We start from the raw sequence: 22,122 nt of genomic DNA, 5'->3' as shown, positions 1-22,122 counted from the left end.
GTCCTTGAGCTCTTCGGCTCAAGGCTACCACCCTACCCCTGGATCTGTTTTCTGGTGGTTAAGTGGAGATAAGAGTCTCCCAGACTTTAGTGCCCTGGCTGGCTCTGAACCGTGATCCTCAGATCTCAGCCTCCTAAGTAGTTAGGATTACAGGCACGAGCCACCAGCACCGAGCTAGGTCTCTCTCCTTTGCATCTTTCATCTTCATAAGGTTACTGTTGACATTCAACCTAAACGTCTGGAAATGTGGAGGGAGGGAAGGGAGGAGCCTCAACGCAGAAGGTGTCCCCAGTGCTTCCCCCGAGTGTAGTACATGCCCATCACACACATAGCACACTGAAGCAAGATTTGGCTTCATTTAGGGTATTTTATTTTCTTAAAGTAGACAATCTTTGACTTTCATATGGTCACCAGCTCCTCTTTTCCCTCTGTATATCTCTTCAAGTCCTTGGCTGTGATTCTGCTCACTGCCCGTGGACACATGGGAGAGAGGGGCTCTGGCGGAAACCGCCCCTTCTCCACAGCAGGGGATGGAGGGTGTATTTACATGGGGCCCTAGGCCAAGGTCCTTTCAAGGCCAGTGTCCAAGGGCCCTGGGACAGATGGGAAGGCCCAGAGTACCCGGTCCCAGCACGGCCTCCCTCAGGCCACAACACTGGCTAGGCCTTCACAGGAGTAGCAGCTCCCAGCTTGTTTCAGGCTGGGGGCAGGCAGGGACCGGGGGTGAGGGTTGGGGGAGAGCGCCATCTCTTGCCTCCCCTTCCTTCATTCAGCAAAGCCACAAATAATTTACGCTTTAAATACCAAGACATTTAGCTATTGTTCATTCGCTCCTAGGTGAAGAACCTTTCTTTAAATACATCACATTTATTTTTCTTAAATAAAAACAAAGCAGAAAACTGCACCAATAACAAGAGGACACTGCAGAGGCGTATATACAAGTGTCCCACAAGGTGGCACAGGACGGCCATTAACCCATAATTCTTTGGAGCAGAGGGACAGAATCATCCAGATAACAACTTTTATACTCAGCAAGCCAGACACGATAAAGGACCACCTGAAAAAATTATATTTTGAAAAAATCTGCATTTTAAAAAAGAATAATCAATTGCATCTGAAATTTCTGTAGTTCTATGAACTACCACAAGATTTGGCAAAAACAAAACCAAACCAAAAAACCAAAAAAAAAAAAAAAGATGGTTTATAAAATATCAGACTAGTAGAAGAAAAGCTGGAGACCCAGCTGGCCTAGTTTGAAGGAATATGTGCCACTCATTTGTGTGTGTGGATTTTTGCTGCATATTCTGAAGCTATTTAAAACCTGAAGGGAGTGGCTGGACATCTGGTTAAGTGCTGTGAACCTGGCACCTTAGGCCCCAGGTCTGTGACAAACACGGTGCAGAGAGGCTACGGTGGCAGATGTGGCCAAGCAGGGAAGGGATACATCCCTGCTCTGGTCCTCACTCCTGCTCAGTGGCAAGGTCCCCAGTCCAGAGCTCGGGTGGTGAGCTGGCCTTCTTCTGGGTGATGGGCACAGCTGGCTCGACTTAACCCTGACCCTGCTGTCTTTCCCCAGTAGTCCAACGTGGACACCATGCAGACTGGGGGGGGGAGGGGACCAATTCAAGAAGGCGGAGTGAAGGGACAGGATGGCCTTGGAGTGAACTTGTGACGGTAGCTTCACATGTCCTCAGGAGACCTCAATGCTTTGGAGAACTTTGCCATCTCCAAATGTGTGTGTGTGTGTGTGTGTGTGTGTGTGTGTGTGTGTGTGTGTGTGTGTGTGTGTATGTGTGTGTGTGTGTGTGCCTGTGTGGCTACCTACCTAGCAATCTATCCATATATATTTGTATGCAGAAACCTGAGGCCAAGGAGGCCGAGGCCGAGGGGCGTGGGGGGATGACATTCAGCCCCCTCCCACCATTTTCTGCCCTTGAGTTGGGCCTCTCTAGCACAAATCGGGGTGTAACACCCCATGGGTTTTACCACAGGCAAGCCGGCTGGCCCCGGCTCCTCAGCATAGGCCAATGTACTTGAGATTGTTCTGTATAATGACGTCTGTCACCGCGTCAAAGACAAACTGGATGTTACTGGTGTCGGTAGCGCAGGTGAAGTGCGAGTAGATTTCCTTGGTCTCCTTGTTGCGGTTCAGATCCTCAAACTGCCGCTGGACGTACACGGCGGCCTCCTCGTACGTGTTCTGGCCCTTGTACTCCGGGAAGCAGACTGTGAGCGGGATGCGCCGGATCTTCTCCGCCAGCAGGTCCTTCTTGTTCAGGAAGAGGATGAGTGAAGTGTTGATGAACCAGTTGTTGTTGCAGATGGAGTCGAAAAGGCGCAGGCTCTCTGCCATTCGACTCTGGGTGGGGGTGGAAAAAAAAAAAGTGCTTGGCATGAGTCAGGGTAGCAGCAAGCAGGGATTCTAGCCCTACGGCCCTGCCAGAGAAAGGCTCCTTTGGTAGAGTCTGCCAGCCCAATGATGGCCCCTGAGAAAACGTTCTCTTCCTCCTTCCCGTCAAATCTGTTTACAGCTTCTTTAGAACCACAGCTGCGGCTGCCCACCTCACTGAGAGCTTAGAAGGGGCTTTCTCCCCTGTAGGGCCCTTCCTCAGGCCACGGTGATCACTGGTATGGCCGCAGGGCGGTGGCAGGGCCCAGCAGTCTCTTCATAGCCTAACACATAGTATCTCCAACGTCAGTCCCCAGCCCCACCCACTCCACACCCGCATTTAAGCCTGTCTTCTGAGGGTCAGGTCATGTGACATCCGGGTTTCACATGGTACTTTGAGACCATGATTCTACCACATGGTACCTCTGAGGGGTGGCATGGACTTCTCTTCATAACCCGAATATCCAGTTTCCAAGAGCTGGGAGTAAAGCACAGTCCTATGCCAGCTTCTCCTCCCTGCCGGCCCTGGCTCTGGGAGTACACAACCAGTGCTCTGGATGTCTTGCCCCTCTGTATGATGAGGGCAGCATCCCAGCTCTACCCCACAGTGGCCTGGATGAAGCAAGCTCAGCAGATGCAGAGATGGGTGGGGCAGCCCCCCTGGGACACAGCTGTACCAAGAGGTACAGAGGTACCCGAGGGCAGTCCCTTACACTTTACCTTTCTTTTTGGCAGTACTGGGGTCTGAATAAAGGGCCCTGTACTTTCCACACAGGCAACCTTGAGTCACTACACTACTCATGTCTGTGTTAGTTAATTTTGAAATGGTCTGAGCTGGTCTAGATGGTGATCCCGTTTGTGCTTCCCAGCATTGCTGGGATAACGCCGAGTACCACTATACCTGGGATGGAGTCTTGCAAATTTTGGGTGGGGCTTAGACTGGCCTTGAACCATGGATCCTTTATTGTGTGCTTCCCAAGTAGCTACAATGACAGGTTTGGGTTATCACATCCAGCCCTTCTCTCTCTGCTGACAAGTTTCAGTGACCAGGCTTAAAGGACTGTACTGCTTTTGTTTGGCTCCAAAATCCATCACTTCCTCACAGTTGATGCTGCCCACCTCACCGAGAGCCTGCTATGTGCAGACTCTTGCCTCAACAAGGATTTAACTACTTAGAACTGCCACTTGGGAATCACAGCTGGTGATCTGTCCTTCCTCCTAATTCATAACCCTCCTTCCTTCCCCCCTCCCGCCCCACCCTTCCTGGAAACAGGAAGTGCCCTGAGCGCCTTGGCCAGGAGTTCTACGCTTATGGCTCCTGCAGGGTAAAGGCAGGGAAAGCTGCCCCACACAGAAAACTCCAGCCCCTGGGTTCTCCAGGTGTAGGCTTTACTGAGGAGAGCCTGCATCCACTTGGGAGTCCTTGTTTTTTTTTTTTGTTTTTCTTCCAAATCTAGCCCTGTTGCTTTTTTAAAATGAGCTCGGGATGAGAAAAACTCTAAGAAGTCTGAAATGTGAGCAGCAACTGAGCTTTCTGCAGAGAAACAGGAAGCAGGTCTCTAGTCCCCATTACTGCTTGGGGAGCCAGCACCCCTCCACAGCTGGATCTGGGTGTAAGCTTCCAGAGGCGAGATCCGTGGGGGTCTAGGAATGTCACATTTCTGCTGGGAGAATCATTAACTCTAATGGATTCCTGGAAACCACATTGTTAAGATGTCTGTGGGAATGGAGCTGTCACTTCTCATAGAAATGATGTCATAATTGGGGGCTATGCTTCTGAATCTAAATTCTGTATCAGATATGGCTATTAACACATATTCGTCATTTCACTGAGCACTCGCTGAGTATGTCCTGAGTCCAAAAGCTACTGGCAGGCTCACAGCTCTCCTGTGGGGTGTGGAGCTGAGCTGTGAGCCTTGGGGCTAAGAGCTTTTGGGTTACAGGAGCAAAGCCTTGCAGGAAAAGCAGGCTTCTTCTAGGGGTGGACCAGCGCTTACCCCAGCCTTGTGACATAGATGGTTTGGCCATCAGTAGAACATGTCCTGGGGTTCAAAGTCTAGCACACAGCTGGGGTGAGGGCTGGCTTCGAGTCATTCTGGGTGGCTTGGGATGACAGCAGAGTGTGGGTCACCTACCCTGCTCAGTCTAGCAGCTCTTGGCTAGGAATCGGAGGATGGTTAAGAGTCAGCTGTCAAGCCCTGTGGGGAGCACAACGGACTGTTTGGACTGTCTTGGGGCCATCCCAGGGCTGGTGCTATCCAGGCCACTCTTCTCATGGTCTACACTAGCCTAATGCACCATGAACTCCTTTGACCCAAGTCTTTGACACTGACTCCACACTGTGGGGACCCTGAAGCCTTAATAAGCCTCGTGCATCTGACTCAAGAGTCCAAGAAAATTGCAGACATGTTTCTCACAGGGCAGCAGAGAGCAGAGGGAAGTTCCGTTGTCTTTGACTACAGTGCTTTACTCACACTCACCATCCTCACACCCCATGCAACTTTTGCTTTGCTGGTGCTTAGGGGCTTCTTCTCTATTGCAAATCATGATGCCTATCATTTAATGGGCTGCCAGTAAGTGACAGGTCTCCAAGAATATTAGTAAAATGTGCTCTGTGGAGCCACCTGCACCTTTGATCTCATCATCTGGGTCCTGCCCAACACAATTCAGGACAGCCAGGGCTTTTGGTCCCAATGCTGGCTGAGTCCTTGCTGCATCTAGGTGCTATACTGCTGGAAGATGGATGTGTGTACAAATTGGAAAGGCTGCTCAGAAGCTGCACCAGCACAGCTGGTGTGGTGTTGCGACGCCCCCTCTCACAGGGTCTAAGGGATGGGGCAGAGTGAGGCAGAAGCTGTGCTCTATCCAGTTTGTACCTAGCCCAGAGGTCCATGCCTCTCAGAGTTAGGGCAGGGTGAGAGAGGCAGTCAGTGAGGACTCAGCTAAAGCTAACAAGAAAAAGCCCGCACCTAAGTAAGAGGAAGTGTGTGTGTGTGGGAGGCCTTATTTTGTCCCCCTATGCCTGCCAATGGGTGTGTTCCAGCGTTCCTGCAGCCCCACTTGCAGACAAGTGGGCAGACTGGCAACACAACCATTGAAGGAGCATATGCTATTTCAGGATGTAACTCTGGACCATGGTAAGTGTTACATGAGTGTGAGCATGGGAGGACTGAAGCCAGAGCATGCCTCTGGCCTGCGATCTGGGCCTTTTCCTGAAGCACCTCCCATCGATGCATACTGTGCTCCCCCTGTCCCCCTGTGGGGATCTTGCCCCAGGCTTCTCCTTCCTATAGCCCATCCACCTCCCTGGAGCCTACAGCCGTCTGTGGAAGAGCCTAGTTCCAGTCTGGTGGACGTGCATGGCCTGGGAGGGGTCCCACCAATTTCCTATTTTGGCCCATTTGCTACTAAGAGGCCTGAAGGTGGTATGACAGGACTGGATGTTATCCAAGCAGCCTGATGGGGGACTTCTGGGTACCAAGGCAAAGATCCAGGCAGCTCTAGAATCATCTGACTGACCACTTCTACCACACCCCTTGTCCAGTGGTGACATTCTCCTCAAGGTTCCCATTTCACCTGCTTGCCAGGCTCAGTGGAGAACCCCATTTTTCATCAGCCACCATGCCTCTTCCAGCAAAAAGTCCCCTTGCTTTTTAGCTCTGCAGCTGTAGTTGGAGGAGTCACAGTTGGAAGTGCAGCTGGCATCGGTTGATGTGATGCCAGCCCAGGGCTAATGCCCACTCCGATTTCTTCAGGGCCTGCTCAGCAGTGAGATGGCACATCTAGGAAGTTGGGGCATGCCTGCACATTCGTTTACATAAATAACACCGAGCAGACGATTCAATGCCATTGAACCTCTTTTATCCCCCAAGCGGTGCCTGCCTGGGCCTCAGCTTCTTCACCACTGGGGGTGGACGTGTGTGTGTGTGTGTGTGTGTGTGTGTGTGTGTGTGTGTGTGTGTGGCAGTGGGGCTTTGAACTCAGGGCCTGGGCAATGTCCCTGAGTTCTCCCGTTTAAGCAATTCTATCACTTTGATTCAGAGTTCCACCCTGGTTTTCTGGTAATTAATTGGGGTTAAGAGTCTCTTGGGGCCAGGAGTTTGGTCTAGTGGTAGAGTGCTTGCCTAGCATGCACGAAGACCCGGGTTCAATTTCTAGCTACCACATAGATAGAAAAAGCCAGAAGTGGTGCTGTGGCTCAAGTGGTAGAGCACTAGCCTTGAGGAGAGCCCAAAGATAGTGCTTAGGCCAAATTCAGTCCCCAGGACTGGCAAAAACAAAAAAGTCTCATAAACTTTCCTGATTGGGCTAGCTTTGAATTGTGATTCTCAGATCTCAGCCTCCTTAACAGCTATGACTACAGGCATGAGCTATCAATACTCAGATGTGAAGGCCCATTTCTGGCCCAATTCTAAGGGTCTTTCAGCTTGTAGGCTTGTGAGTCTGAGGTCTCTATCCCAAACACTGCTGCTAGGTGCCAGCATTTGTGGTGGCTGAGACAGGACTGACCCCTGGACTGACCCCTGGACCGACACTAGGCACCAGCTGAGTGTAGCTAGGAGCGTAAGTATGCTGGGCAAGATGGGCTGAGACCCTCTGGCCTCTGTCCCCACAGAGGCTGTTCAGATATATAAAGTGGTAGATACTCTGGGTACGCATACAAGGCCTTGAGTCTACTGCCCAGGGCAAGTCATTTTGTCCTCTCTGGGCCTCAGTTTCGTTATCTGCAAGATACCAGGACTATGGGAGGACTTCCGCTACTGGTGGGATGGAAGAGGCCTCGACTCTTTAAACCAGGGTGAGTTAGTGACAGGACACCTCAGTGCCAGCCACAGGGCCGGTGGGCCTGGGGGGCTTGGAGACTCCAGAGATGGCTGAGGTTGCACTGCTGACCACATGGATCTTGGAACATGCTGGGCCAGCCTGGGAGTGTAGTCCCTTGGTTCATGTTGGGTTAGATGTGCATGGGGCCACACCCTCCTCTGTTCTAGTGTGTGGAGTATTGAACAGCCCTATGGGTCCTTTACCCAAGTCACCATTTGTCCCCAGATAATAAGTCATGTGCTGGTCACAGGAGAACTGCAGAGGGGCCCTGGCCCAGCCTACACTCTGCTTCTTGATACAGTGCATCCTCCAAACAGGCAGTAGAGTGCTATATAGTGAAGTGCATATGGGCTATCTGTGGAAGGTTGTGGTCTTCCTTTCTCTTCTTCCCCGCCAGGGCCTCATCCCACCCAGGCCAGGCCAGAGCTTACTACTGCCTAGAACACAGGGCAAGATTGTCTTGACCCATTCAGGCATCTCAAGCCCCAGACCTCACAGAAAACAGAGGTGAGGCCAATGTTAGAGGTCTTTCTAGTGCCACTGTAGACCTTGGTGTGATGACCTCGAAATGTGAGCTCTCCTTAGCCTTCTCCCTGGGCAGGTGTATTCCAGGGGAGCAGAATGAACTGAGTGGGTAGCGAGGGCAGGGTCTTAGGTAGAAGCCTGACTTGGTAAAGGAGCCTACGCCAGTGTACCCCTAAACAAGGTGAGGGCTCAAGTGAGACACACATGGTTTCCACACCAGGTCCAAGTGACTTCCAGCAGCTGGCCCCGGTGATCGTTGACAGTATATCTGCGCTAAGTATGACCCAAGGCTTTCAGGAGTACAGAATGTGTTGGCTAGACTTTTGGGGTGGAGGTAAAGATTGGGCAAAAGCCTCGAACTGTACTGAGGGCATTCTGGGAAGCAGGGATTCAGTGTCAGACGGCTGCTTGGGGGAGGCACCCTTGCTGTGGGCCTTTGTTTTTCCTCATCTGTGAACCAAGTTCTCAGTTGGAGTCTGAGAGGCTCCAGTCAGCCTGTCATAAGAGAAGCCTGGAGTGTTTGTTCATGAAACAGTGAATTCACTTGGACGTGGGGCAGGGCTGAGACATGAAAGAACTCCATTCACCCAACAGAGCCAGCCCCACGACTGCCCAGCCGGAGCAACAGAGTGCCAGGCTGTGAGGGTAGCATCCTCACCGGAGCAGCCACAACAGAGGTTTCACACGGGCTAGACTCCACACTGGCCATCTTTATGAAGTGACAGCGAAACCTCTGGCGCTCTCTGAGCCTCCCTTTGTGGTAAAAGACTTAGGGGAATCAAGGAGTGAGGGTGCCTATTGGTATGACTTAAGGGGTGTGTGTGTGTGTGTGTGTGTGTGTGTGTGTGTGTGTGTGTGTGTGTGACCAACATGTCCTGGTCTGTACTTCACTGTGGGACTGCCTCTCTTCCTCTCTGGTAGACATGAAGAACCTTGTATGTCCCTGAACTACTCTGAGTCATGGTTGAGGGAAATCCGGGGCATAAGTAACCCATAATTCTCTAGTAGGGAGAGGGTGAAGGGACCTCATCCTGTGCCATCAGTCACAGAAGGTCGAGGAGCCTGTGTCTTCCATACCTGTTCACATAGCCACATACTGGCTTCTTTTACGGCAGGGAACAGTGTGACCAAACCAGCAAAGGCTACTCTGAGGATGGTGGTAGTCATTGAGGAAGAGGCTTACTGTCTCCAAAGAGGAGAACAGGTCTTCCAGGTGAGGGCAGTGTGTGCTTTCCCCTGCAAAGTGCCAGACAGATGTATGCTGATGGGGTGGACAGCGGGTCCTGCTGGCTGGCTGTAGGAGGCAGGTGCAATGTGGCCGATTCATGGGACAGGCCAGGCCCAGAATGCAACAGGAGGAGTGGATCACAGCAGCCTTGTGCTTCTCTGATTTTGTTTTCCTTTCCTGTAGAGGTGACACTTGGCACCTACCCTTAGGCTAAAGGAATGGAGGCAAGTGTGCCAGCTATAGGCGGCTGGGGGTAGGGACTCAGCTGGGTAGAGTGGGTGGGAGGGGGATATGCGGGTGATGCTGCCAGTCAGGCAGAGAAGGGGAGATTCTGGGGAGGACGCTGATGGACACAGGGCAGGTGCTGTCACTAAGGGACCATTTACTTAGGCCTGGAATACCCTTGTTCCCCTGGCAGAGCACTGAGGCTGAGCAGCAGTCTGCCACAAGCCTCCCTCGTCAGGATAAGTCTTGGGGCCAGGGTGTTTGCCCAGGTATTGATATACCTTTAAGAGTTCCAAAAAAGGGGCTGGGGGCCAGGAATTTGGCCTAGTGGTTGAGTGTTTGCCTAGCATGCACAAAGACCGGGGTTCAATTCCTTAGTACCACATACATTGAGAAAAGCCAGAAGTGGTGCTGAGGCTCAAGTGGTAGAGCTCTAGCCTTGAGAAAATCCAAGGATAGAACTCAGGCCCTGAGCTCAAGCCCAGGATTGGCAAAAAAAAAGGGGGTGGGGCTGGGAAGAAAAAGGCTTAGAGTAAACCCTACTAGTGAACCCTAACAGAGGGCCATATTAGCTCAGGAAGCTGGATGCGGGAATTTGTTTCTACATGTTGTTTTCTCTCCTTGTTTCTAGCCTTGGCTAAAGGAAATGAAAGTGCCTGTCCCCCGCCCCCCCCCCTGCAGATCCTCCTGCGCTTTCAGCACCTGGACCTCTCTAGATCCCTCTGCCAGGTCCTCTGCCCTACCCTGGCCTCTCTGGCTGCAGGTGCATGCTTGTGTCCCTGCTGTACAAAGGAATCTTCCTGTACCCCAGTGTCGGAGTGCTTGGCCAAGGGTCCCACTGCATATCCATCTTTCCCTCCCTCGACCCTGTCTGTTTGCTGTCCCTGTTCTGCTGGGTGTGGGCACTTGGCTGCATATACTTCTCTGCTTTTCTTTTGCTCTCAAATCCTATGACGACATATTGAGTGAATGCGTGCCTGGCCTCTCCAGGGTCTTGGGCTGCCACTGCCAAATGTGTCAAGATACAAATGATTCATGGGACACTGAGTCCCCATAGTCTGGCATCAGGGAGAGAGAGGAATTACCTCTTCTAATTTTTTTTTTTTATTTTGCCAGTCATGTGGCTTGAACTCAGGACCTGTCCTTAAGCTTTCTCAAGGCTAGCACTATACCACTTGTGCCACAGCACTGCACTTGTGGCTTTTTCTGTGTATGTGGCATCAAGGAATTGAACCCAGGCTGGCAGGTGCAGGGATCAATCTGAGGATGTCAACCTGTGCTCCAGGCCCTGGCTCTTCAGGACACGTTCCCAACTGCCACACTGTGTTTGGAAATGACAAAGAACCATTAGATTTGAGACAGCCCGCTGGCACTGGGGAATCAGAAGGTGGCAAGAGACTAGATATGTCACTAATAGGCTGGCTGTGGAGAGGCTTCTGTTGGACACAGCCCTGCCGGCTCCCTTGGGATGGGGCCTGGCAGGTCCTGGTTGGCCTGGGTTCTAGAGCTCAAATGGCAAACTGCCAAACAGCAGTGAGACTCTTGAGCGTGTCACTTCCTATTTTTCAGGTCATAATTTTTGACTTTGTAAAATTAGCTGCCTGGCAGGCATGGTGGCTTATGCCTGTAATCCTAGCTACTCAGGAGGTGGAGATCAGATGTTTGCAGTTCAAGGTCAGCCTGGACAAAGGAAAGTTAGTGAGACTTCATCTCAACAAATAAACTAATGCAAACCAGTAATCCTAACTGTATAGAAGGCATAGCTAGGAATATCACAGTCAAAGCCAGACCTGGGCAAAATCATGAGACTCTATCTGAAAAAATTACTAAAGCAAAATAGATTAGAGTGCTGTTCAAGTGGTAGAGCAACTGCCTAGCAAGTGCTTGGCAACCCTGAGTTCAAGACCCGGTCCTGCCTATCACCCCACCAAACTGTTCACTGTGTTGGTGTCCTCATGAAGCTGCCACTGGTCAAGGGACTCCTACCACTTCTGAGATGCCTCTGAGCAAGACCTCTGTGTCTCTAGGACGCATGGTATCCCGCCGATAGCAGATTTGCCACATGGGTCCTGCCTCCAAACCCCTGAGACTTCCCAGAGTTTCCCCTTGCCTCTGGATAGAACAGGTCCACTCTCTGTGCCTCCTTGTGGGCCTGGAGATTTGTGGCTGCAGCCCTTTCCTGGCAGCTGGCTGCCCTTTTGCTTTAGACTGTGGAGGGAAGCCAAGATCCATGCTCCATGTCCTCAGGGAGTTTATGACACATGAGAGTCATGGAAGCAGTGGGAAGCCAGACAAAACCCAAGTAGGCAGCTCAGTGCTGCTTCCCAGCAGAAGCTCAGTGCAGAAGCAGGTGGGGAGACACGAGTCATGTCTGATGGCCCTTGCAGGACTGGGGGCCTTCCCAAGCAGTCCCAGTTACTGTCTGCTGGAATCCTGAGGTTATCCTGTCCCTTCAGTGAAAGTAGCTCCAGGGGCAGGGCATGCTAAAGCACCCCAGCGCCTGGATGGAATCACAGCCAATCCAATTAGATAAGACTTGTACCCACAGTTCCACCATCCACAGGAGATGGCCAGTGCTATTCTGTCAGGATCAGGTGAATGGCAGCCCCTCTGGAAGGTGGTAACAGCAGTTTCTGCTTGGGACCAGTGACCCCTCCCTCTGCTCAGCTTAGCACTTGTACAGCAGAATGCTGTTTCCATGACAACGGGGGAGGATGCCTCCACCCTGAGTCTCACAGAACAACCTAAACCAAAGGCAGGAGAAGGAAACTGCTGGTCCTTGAATTGAGATACTTCCTGGCCCAGCATCCAATGCTCATTGATTTAGTAGTGGGGGAGCCTCTGGGAGTTAGGGAACCCAGCTCTCCCTGGCCTGAGGGGCAGATAATGAGCCGGGAAGTGGTATGGAGGCAAGGTGCAGGGTAGTGTGGTGTCCTTTCCTGAAAGAGCAATGATGGAGAGCTTGAATTATCTCACCTTGCACACCCTGTAGCCATTTTAGCTTTGGCCTTTTCAGAAGTGGGAACTGCCCTAGTGTCCTGGTTTTCAGTTCACTAGAGAACCAACTGTAAGGGGCTACAGGGAGCGAAAGCCAAGATGGGGCTCCCACAACCTTCCTCTCATAGGTATGGAAACTGCACCACCACCAGGTCCCACTATCCTGCCTCAAAGAGCCTCAGACATCCCTCAGGCCTGGCCATCCCCTCTGCTACTGGCCTCAGGGAGCAGGAGGTACTAGATGCCAGGGTCACTCCCAGAATAACCTGGTTAGCATTTTCCTCTTCTTCCTGGAAACCTAAAACTGCCTAGAGAATTGGCTTAATGCTGGTTAATGATGAGGGAACACAAGACAGCTCTGGGGGTCATTTGCATGCCCGGTACTGAGAGGGCACCAGCACAGGAGTGCCTGGGCTATGCTTGCCTGCCTACTAGGCCCAGCTTTTGCTTTCTACAGATGTCCAGGCTGGGGAAGCCTCACTCATTCACCAATCTGGCGTGTAAACCTCCATACACTGCTGCCATTGTCATTTGAGCGCTTGGGATGTTAAGGCAGATGGAAACGGCCCTGTCTATGCTGGAGGGCTACTTTGGCTCCAACCACACTGACTTGTGATTCCCAATTCCCATTCTACCTCCTCACTACCAGTCCCTAGCCACTCCATTATCCCAGCTCCACACCCTGCCTTGTTCTTGTGTCTCCTGACCCAGCCACAGTCTCCTCAGTACTCCTGCTGTCAGATCCTCATACCAGACATAAACTCAGTTCAGTACCCCTTTTTCTATTTGATCTCATTTCTCTGGTTCACTTCAGCTTTCAGGTTCACCAGGTAGTATGGCAAGTGGGGAGGGTGGAGGTCAGCCTGGAAAGGTAGCAACTGGCCCCTCAGCAAGTCAAGACACAGCCCTGTGGAGAATGAGGAATAGAGCGACAGGCTGCCTACAGGCTGTCTCGAGCTGGATCCTCTGCCTATCTGTATACCCTGATGCCAGGTATCCTGTTTGGCTACCTTGGTTCTCCTTCAACTCCATATTACCTCAAAGGCTTAGGTCCTGGTGGCTGTGAGACAGCAGTTATCTTGTGAAATGACATGGTCAGCAAGGCTGTAACAAGAGGAAGCTGGAGCTGGGCCTGAGTGGTTTATGCTTAACAATAATCCTGATTCCCTAGGAGGCTGAGATCTGAGGACTGTGGTTTGGAGACAGCCTGGGCAGACAAATCTATAAGGCTCACATGTCCAATTAACTAGTAAAAAGCTGGAAACAAAGGCATGGTTCAAGTGGCAGAGTGCCAGCTGTGAAAAAGCTGAGCAAGAGCTTGAAGCTGAGGTCGAGCCTCAGAACTGGCATTAAAAATATAAATAAATAGCCGGGTGCGGTGGCTCACACCTGTAATCCTAGCTACTCAGGAGACTGAGATCTAAGGATAGAGGTTTAAAGCTAGCCTGGGCACTAAAGACTGAGATTCTTATCTCCAATTAATCACTAGAAACAGGAAGTAGGGCTGTGGCTCAGGAGTAAGGCAGTAGTAGCCTTGGGCTGAAGAGTTCAGGGACAGCACCTAGATCGTGAGTTCAAGCCCCCTGACCCCCCCACACAAAATAACCAATCCCCACCCCCCCAAAAAAAAAACCACAAGAGGAACCTGGAGCCCAGCATCTCCTAGTCACCTAATGGGTGTAAACCAGGCCTTAAGAAGGTACATATGCATTCAGAGGAAATGTGGCCTCTCAGATACCTCTAGCCTCTGTACCTCTGGTGGTCACTCCAAGATAGTTCTTAAACTCCTGTTGTATACAAAACATTCTCTTGCCTTGAGAGACAAGCTACTGGTTGTCCAAAAAGGTGGGGGCAGCTGGTACCATTCTGTGCAATCTGAGAAGACGGCAGCACAGACAGCCGAGACTGGGCTGGCCATGGAAGATGGTGCCAACCTCCCACAGGAGAAGGAGCCCAGGTGTGGGTACTATCTACCTACAGGGCACAGAGTACAGAGTACCCAGTGTTAGGTTTGTCTCACAGTGTGTCTCACTGACTCCTGTTTCTGTGTCTCCATCCTAGTCATGCTCTTGGCTTTTTTCAACCAGCAGTCATCTGGTGTATGGGGATGACTGTCGCCATATTGGGGCAAATGGCAGGCAGGCCTAATGGCACGTATGCTAGGCATTTGACATGGCGGCTGCATATGGATAGCTGGCTGTCCTTCTGTGCTCCTGGCCCTGCCTTTTTTTTATTTAATATATTTTTTTATTGTAATTAATAAAAAGGTTACATGATATTTGCCAGATAGAAGGTGCATTAATTCACATGTCTTGGTACCCATTACCCTCCCCCACCCCCACCCCCCGTGGCCCTGCCTTCTTGCACAGGTGAATCTACCCCTCAGCCTAGCATGTTGTAGGAAGTCTGACAGTAGCTGGGTGGAGGAGGCCCGTAGGCTTCTGTGAGGACTTCTAAGATGAGGTTGGGGCAAGTGAAGGAAGTGGGACTAGGGTCTCCCTCCCCTATAGTAGGCTTGGGCCTGACCTGGCCTTGCAGTGACAGGTGGCCTGTGTCTGCATCCTTCTCATGACAGCTTTGTTGTTCAGTGGGTAAGACAACAAAAAGGTTCGGGCTTTAAAATGACCAGGAACTGTCTGATCTCATCTTTGACAAGTGAAGACTTGGGGTTTATCTTTGTGATTTAGTACCCTCTGGCCATTCTCCCCTGGGGTTGTGTGTACAGGGACCTCGGATGGACGTGGCTCCATGATGGTGACTCTATGCTGGGTTCCCTGTGTTTCTTGCTGGAACACTGTGTGAGCCAACGTCCTGGATCTTGCTCTCCATCCCCAACTGCCACAGACACCTGTAGGCAGCCTGAATCTACAGAACCAGCCTGGTTCAAATCACAGGGCCCTCTCAACCTTAGGGCTACCAATTCTCTCTTCCTCATCTGATGTCTTTTCTAGCCCTGGCCCCTTTGCTCCTTTGGGCTACAGATGGGGGATGGGAAGACTCTCAGGGTTTAGCCACTAGGCTTTGTAGCCAGCAGTGATATTGAGGCTTTCCTGACTTGCAGACTTGGGTAGGGCTTTGTTTCAAACAAATGAGAGCCTTGGGTACCCAACTGTACCCAGTGATAGGCCAATGTTCATAGTAACGCACTGGCCAGACGTGCACTTCAAATAGCAAGAGCTGTTTAAACAAGATAACAGGCTGCTGGTAAAGCTGTAACTGGGGCCTTAATGGCCTGAAAAGCCCTTGTTTTGAACCTGCTGGAGACAGCACAGAGTTACTTCCTGTCTCATGCGGTTCAGCCTCTGGCCACCTCCTGTTTACCTGTACACAATACAGTGGGGGTTGGGGTAACCTGAAGTGACAGCAAAAGAGGCTGTGCTGCCTCTGATCCTGCCAGGCCCCGGGTCCTCCTCAGTACATGTAGGGACCTGTAGGAGGCTCCTGGCCTTGCCACCTGGGCAATGTCAGAACTCAAGTTTCTTGTTCTGCCTGATGTCTGGTGGAGGTGCCACTTCCTGCAGGGCTGGGGGACTTCAGAGAAGGTGTGAGCAATGCATCATATGCTTTGGGAAAGGCTCAATGCCACTGTTCACATTTTCTGGCCTTCTATGATCATTTATGATGCACATTGCTTTCTACAACATACCTCAAGAGTTGCCCCAAAACTCCAGGAGCTGGATGACAGGCTGAGGAGGCCTGGGCTGTGTTGCTGGGCCAGCTTGGACCTGGGCAGTCCAGGAAGACAGAGGTGGTTCCACAGTAACCCTGAGGCAGGGACCTATCCACTTTGGAAGGCCCAATGTGAGCTGGAGATGGTATGACACCCAGGGAAACTGCGTCTGCCCCACTGGAGTCCCACCCACCTGACAGGGTTTTTCAGGAGTGTGCGTGCAGCCACCAGCGGCCCAGTGCTCTAGAGTCACTTTTGCGATTTGTTCTCACTAGATCTTTGCCCAAGTAACTAGCAGATTGTTAAAATCCTGATGAGGCCTTTCTCACATCAATACATATTGACCAAGATTCCCTAAAGAGGGAGAGCTCCGGGAATAATGGGACACTGGCAGTGGGCACCAGATGGGGTGGCTCAGGAATGCCCCAAGTGTCCCACTCCTGGAACAGCAAATTCTCACAAGATGCTGAGGGCGTTTTCCCTGGAAAGATTTGGAGGTGCTGAATCCTGCTGTCCCATCCACCCCCCCACAGGCTGCCACACTATGAGGTGAAGCTCAGATGGCGGGTAGTGCTAAAGCCCCCACTTTCTCCCATCTTGCAAGGAGGAGCCACCTCTTCCAGAGGCCCAACCCGCCTTTGCCTCCGCTGAAATGAGACTTGTCTCCTATTTGTTTCTATGTTGAACCTTGCAGGCTTTATCTAAATGCCCCTGCTGCTAGTCACAGACAGGAAATTAACAGACAGCAGGATGCAGGCGCCTTGTGGACTGGAGGCTGTCAATATAGACACAGGCTGGCATAAGGAAACTGATACATAATGCTCTTTTTACTTCTGCCCCAGAAGACCCTTGGGATTCCCAGTCCAGCACCTTGCCTGGCCCCTTCAACAAGGTGAAGATAGTGGAAGCAGTTCTGGTTATTTCCCACTGGGGACATGAGAAATGGAATAAGGAGTGATTCTAAGCACAGAATCTTGTGCTTGTGGCTTAAAAGATGGCTTTCAACAATGTTCATCCTTCAGAGAAGAAGAGACAAAGCTCTGGGCATATCAGCACCCTCACTCAGCAGGTCAGGCACCTCCACCTGCAGGTCAGGGAGGGCTGGAGCAAATACAGGCTCGGTGGCCAAACTTCACCTGCAGTACAGAGCCTCCCTGGAGAAGGGTGCACACAGGTGCGTTTGAGTGGCTACTTAGCGTAGATGTAATTTCCTACCTGGTTCCTAGGTTTGATCACCACGCAAGCCTGGAGCTTGGCAGTAGCTGCTTCCAACTCCAATAACCATCACTACATATGCTGAGGTGCAGGACAGATGCTGTCCAGAATGCAACAGCTTCCTATATGTGAGGACTGTGGCTGGCAGAAGGGTCTAGGTAGGCCCCAGTTTTACAAGTGTCCCTTTGGAGAAACTGTAGGAAGTGTATGATAATAGATAGCACCAAAGATGACGCTTTCTGACTTTCCCGAGCAGCTGCTCTAGGAGACAAAACAGTTTTTGCATCCTTGGTCAAGGGCAGGGTCATTGGGTAGGTCCAGAGTAGCAGCCATATTCACAATGCAGACTGCCACTTTCTGGTATGTTGCAAAAACTGTGTAGTCGGTCATGAGCCACAATCTAATAAGCAGGTAAGAAAAGACCTCATACAGTACTGTTCCTGCAGTAGACATAGCTGGCCTGAGAGAATTTTTAGTGAGAGGGAAAACTAAGTGTCTGTAGACCTGATGGCAGATAGCACTCAGGTTCTCACAGTTCCCACAGTCCTTTCAGCAACCCCGAACCAGCAGGGGTTTATTTTATGAATGAGGCTGCTAGGGCTGGGAGAAGCTCCTGTCCTGCTAATCCCCCAGTCTAAATCCCAAAGCTGGTGCTCAGTTGAAGGCCACATTATAGTCTTTCGTAACTCCTTTCCTTCTTTCTCTTTCTCCTCCCCTTCTTTCTTCATTGTAGGTTTTCCTTCCTTCCTTCCTCCTCGTTCTTTTTCCTCTACTTCCTTCTTTTCTTTCTCCTCTTTCTCTCCCTCCTTCCCTCTTTTCAGTCTCAGGGCTTGAACTTAGGGCCTGCACACTGTCCCTGAGCTTCTCTTGCTCAAGGATAGCACTCCAACACTTGAGCCACAGCGTCACTTCTGGCTTTTTCTGTTTACGTGGTAGAAAAGAATCAAACCTAGGGCTTCACGCATGCTAGGCAAGCACTCTACTAGGAAGCCATATTCTCAGCCCTCTTCTTTTTCCTCTTATAGTTTTGGGGCTTGAACTCTAGGACCAGGTGTGATCTCTGAACCTTTTTAAAGCTAAAGGCTAATGATCACTTGGCTCATACCCCCACTTCCAGATTTTTGTTGGTTAATTGGATATGTCTCAGATTTTCCTGCCTGGTTGGCTTTGAACCATGATCCTCAGATCTCAGCCTCCTGAGTAGCTAGGATTATAGGCATGAGCCACCAGCTTATCCATTTCTGCTTAAGCAGCATTTCTACCTTGAGCCACAGCCAGCCTTACTTCACAGCCAAGGGAGCAAAGCTGGATGAGCTGGTCCAGGCTGAGGCAGAGCCAGAGCAGAGGCTGCCTGAGCTGGGCTGTGCCTCTCCGCTCCCTCCTTGGGCAAATGAGGCTTCAAGAGAAGTAGAAGACAGACATGCCTGGAGCCTTGCAGATGGCAAATGTGGGATTATGTGTTGTGGTCACCTCCCTTCATTTCTGTCCTATCGGCCATGATGGGAAGCCATCCCCAAAGCATAGGCTGTGTTGGTCAGTATTTCTGGAGCACTGTCTTAAGCTCTTTCCAACTGGTGTCCTTGGTCCTGGGACACAAGAGCCTGAGGTTCTTGAGGATCACTCTGCAGGTGATGAGTTTTCTACTTTCACCTGTCACTGCTCAAGGGAGGCTAGCTGCCCAGTGGGCAGAGACCTGCCAGATTGTGGTGGGGGTTCTGAGTGTCCTGGGTCAGGCATGCAGGTCCATTCTGTGGGGCACAGTGGTCTCCAGGACAAGGAATATGAGGCTGGGGCCCTAGGATGGCCTCTGGGGAAATGTCAGGACACAAGGCCCAAGTCCCAATACTCGCTCAACTTGCTCTGGCCTGGTTTTTTTTGGTGGTTGCTGGAGAGGGGGTCTGGAAAAGTGTTGTGCTTAGGCTGGCTTTGACTGTGATTCTCAGCCTCCTGAAGTAGCTAGGATTACTGGTGTGAGCCATGGGTGCCTGGCTCATTAGTAATTTCATTATTGATGAAATTAGAAAAAGTGCCACAGCTGCAAAGGGTTCACTTTGGGATGCAATGAAGTCCCGTCTCCTCTCTTAGCCAGTACTGAGTCGTTCCCCACCCTTGCCACCCCTGGGGCTTCCCCTGGAGGATCATCATTCTAATGCCTCCAGAAATTAGGTGGTCTTTGAGCCTGAGGGAGGACTCCATAGATGGGTGAAAGAGTCCTGTACTCTGTCACCACAAAAGCATCTTTTCTGTCTTACGGGTAGATCTAGGTACCCTACCTCACTCACCTCTTGTTTAGATGCCAGGTAACAGAACTTTCCTGGGTGGTAGACCTCCCAACTTCTTCCCTGCTATCAGGAGGCCCTCCCCAAGCCAGTGAAACTTCCTGTTCTCTCAGCCTTCATCCTGGAGTCTGTTTTTGATAAGTGGAAACGTTGTTTTTCAGTTCTGGGCTTATACAGTAATGATTTGAATCTTAAAACCCATAGCTGTTCTGATGTGTGTATAATGAGCAGGGCTAATGCGCTCAGGAAATTAATTACTACTGCCCAGGGCTGCTGAGCGAATGGGTAAGGAAGCCACTTTTCTCCAAAGCTCTTGGTAGAGCTTAGAGTGGCATCTTTGAAATCACCTGATAGGCATAAAGAATGGCACAGAGAGGAGATGTAAGTAAGTCAACACCAGTACTGCCATCCCTGTGTTTTCAGTGCTGGGTATCTAGGACTTTGCCAGGATCCTTTTTTTTGCCACTGGTGTAGGATTTCTGGTGCTTCATTTTTCCCTTCAGGGTGTGCTATGCACACACAGTACTGCGCTCTCCGCAGACCTAAATGGCCCCTCTGGTCCTTCCTTTGCTGGCTGCCCAGCCAGTACCTTGCAGTTTGTGGGTTGGACTGTGTAAATCTGGACTTTTCCAGATCGATTACCATTCATGTCTGTGTCCTAATCCACCTAGGCCCTGCTCCTGTGTCTGGGGCCTTTTCTCTGCAAGTTGGTCTCTGGGGCTCCAAGTTTTTTCACAGGGCTCTCATGTGGCCAGCCATAGGTCCTCCCCAGCCACTCAGGTTCTCCAGTGGCTGCTCAATGCTGTCCCCAGCTGGCCTCAGTGAAGGAGGAACATGATCCTCTTTGGGTCTGGGGACTGCATATTCTGGGCAGGACACTTCCTGAATGTCACAGGGCTTGTTCTCATGTTACCTGATGACAGAGCATGCTGAACCCTCAGTTTTTTCTTTAAAATTAATTAATTAATTTATTTTGAGCTCTCAGCTCTGAGGCTGCTTCTCGGCATGGTAGAATTCTTAAGTCTGCCAAAGGAAGACAAGAGTAAAGACCAGAAGGAATGTAAAGCCACTCTGGAAAATAACTCTTCTCCAACAGGACCAATGTGCACAGAAATACTGTGTGGTTAGTGGAATCATTGAAGAACCAGAGGTGTGTAGAAAGCCAAGGCCACTCTCCTCAAATAGTGAATCCAATAATTCACGAATATTTGAGCTTGACCAGAGGCAGATTCTTCCCGCTGGAGTTGAGGACTGGCAAATATGCGTGTGTTAGAGTTACCCTGATTTGTAGTGTGCCAACTTCTGTGGTATAATTACTGCTACTTGGTTGATCTGATAACTTATCGGTTAGATGTCAGCTCATAAACTTCCTAAAGATTTATACCAGCTTTTATGAGCTGGTATAAATCAGTGGCTGCTCTCACTGGGTTGGTAGCAAGAAAGGAAGGCTCTGGGGGCCGGGAGTTTGGCCTAGTGGTTAAAGTGCTTGCCTAGCATGCATGAAGACCCAGGTTCGATTCCTCGGTACCACATACATAGAAAAAAGCCGGAAGTGGTGCTGAGGCTCAAGTGGTAGAGCTCTAGCCTTGAGAAAGTCCAAGGACAGTGCTCAGGCCCTGAGCTCAAGCCCAGGACTGGCAAAAAAAAAAAAAAAAAAAAAAAAAAAGGAAGGCTCTGCTACTGCTAACCATTATTTTGGTCTCAACAACCCCTTTTCAGGATGGGAAAGCACGAAGAGCAGGTTATTTGCTGTCCTTCCTTAAAACTTAGCAGTACTGAGACAAGAGACTGACCTCAGCCAAGAATGGGGTCAGACTGTCATGAGATGAATCAGTTCTACTCCCTACCAGGTCCCAAGCTGGCTGACCTCCTGTTTCAGTATGGCCACTTGTCTCAGAGATTCAAAGACCAGCATTCCTTATATATATCTGCCAAGGCATGAGGCAGCACAGTGATGGCCAAGATAAAGCGATGGAGTTCCTTTTCCAGCTGCTGTCCAGCTATGTTCAGTGATAGCCAGGTCTTGGGTACCTCTAGTGACACAGCAGGAAGTGGTGCAGGGAGAGAACTAGTCTCATAAGGGGAAGACACAGGGATAAATGAAAAGGTCCAATTAGGAACCCAAGGCAGATGTGGTTGGTGTATGGGGCAAAGGAATGCACTATATGGCAGATGCTCCAGTTTGGGGCCCAGAGTCCATCCTACCTTTTGGTTTATACCTCACTGAGAACCCACCAAAGGCAAAAGCTACCACACAAGGGAGCTAAGGAATAGCTCTGCTCTTGGACGTCTCCATTGACAAGAGAAGAATGGAAGAAGCGGCAACTGATCAGGGTCACTGTAGCTTCATGCCCTTTGTTCCCCAGAAGCAGGGGAAATCCAACTCAAATGTTCTGAAATGCCAATTGGCAAAACCCTGGCTTTGTGCCAGGACACGGTTCCCATTTCTCCTTTACCTGCCTATCCTGAGCTTAGCCAGTACTCCACAGGGTGCTGAACTCTTGTCTCCTACTCTGCACCTGCCTCTGGTGTGCCTGCCTCCCACTTTTTTTTGTGGTATACCTTAGAATGGTATTGCCTCTGAAGTCATCCAGTTCCTAAGAACTTAGGAACCTCTGCCAGCCTGGCTCAGCTTTGTCTCTGGCCCAGGAGGTCTCCACTGTCCCACATGAGGTCACTATGATTTATGGATATCGGGGAACAAACTACATGCATCCTGGCATATGATGAGATAATGGTCTCCCAGCAGCTAAAGGGGGAGGGGTGGTAG

At 50.8% G+C, this 22,122-nt stretch overlaps 2 protein-coding genes across 3 annotated transcripts in view; one reads left to right on the top strand and one right to left on the bottom strand.

Annotated features, from left to right (window-relative positions):
• The window catches only part of Rsph14 (radial spoke head 14 homolog), a 76,515-nt gene that overhangs the window by 15,513 nt on the left and 38,880 nt on the right, over nucleotides 1-22,122 (top strand). The window lies entirely within an intron of this gene.
• Gnaz (G protein subunit alpha z) overlaps nucleotides 348-22,122 on the bottom strand; it is a 50,831-nt gene continuing 29,056 nt past the window's right edge. The window contains exon 3 of the mRNA XM_090320677.1: nucleotides 348-2,359. Coding sequence (XP_090176803.1) covers nucleotides 2,015-2,359 — 345 coding nt within the window. The 3' untranslated portion in view covers nucleotides 348-2,014. The remainder of the gene's footprint in view (nucleotides 2,360-22,122) is intronic.

The sequence above is a fragment of the Megascapheus bottae genome, chromosome 28 (genome assembly GCF_031878675.1).
Source record: "Megascapheus bottae isolate mThoBot1 chromosome 28, mThoBot2.hap1, whole genome shotgun sequence".
NCBI classification, from domain to species: domain Eukaryota; kingdom Metazoa; phylum Chordata; class Mammalia; order Rodentia; family Geomyidae; genus Megascapheus; species Megascapheus bottae.
The sequence above is the reverse complement of the archived record's forward strand: the minus strand, read 5'-3'. Positions and strand labels throughout refer to the sequence as shown.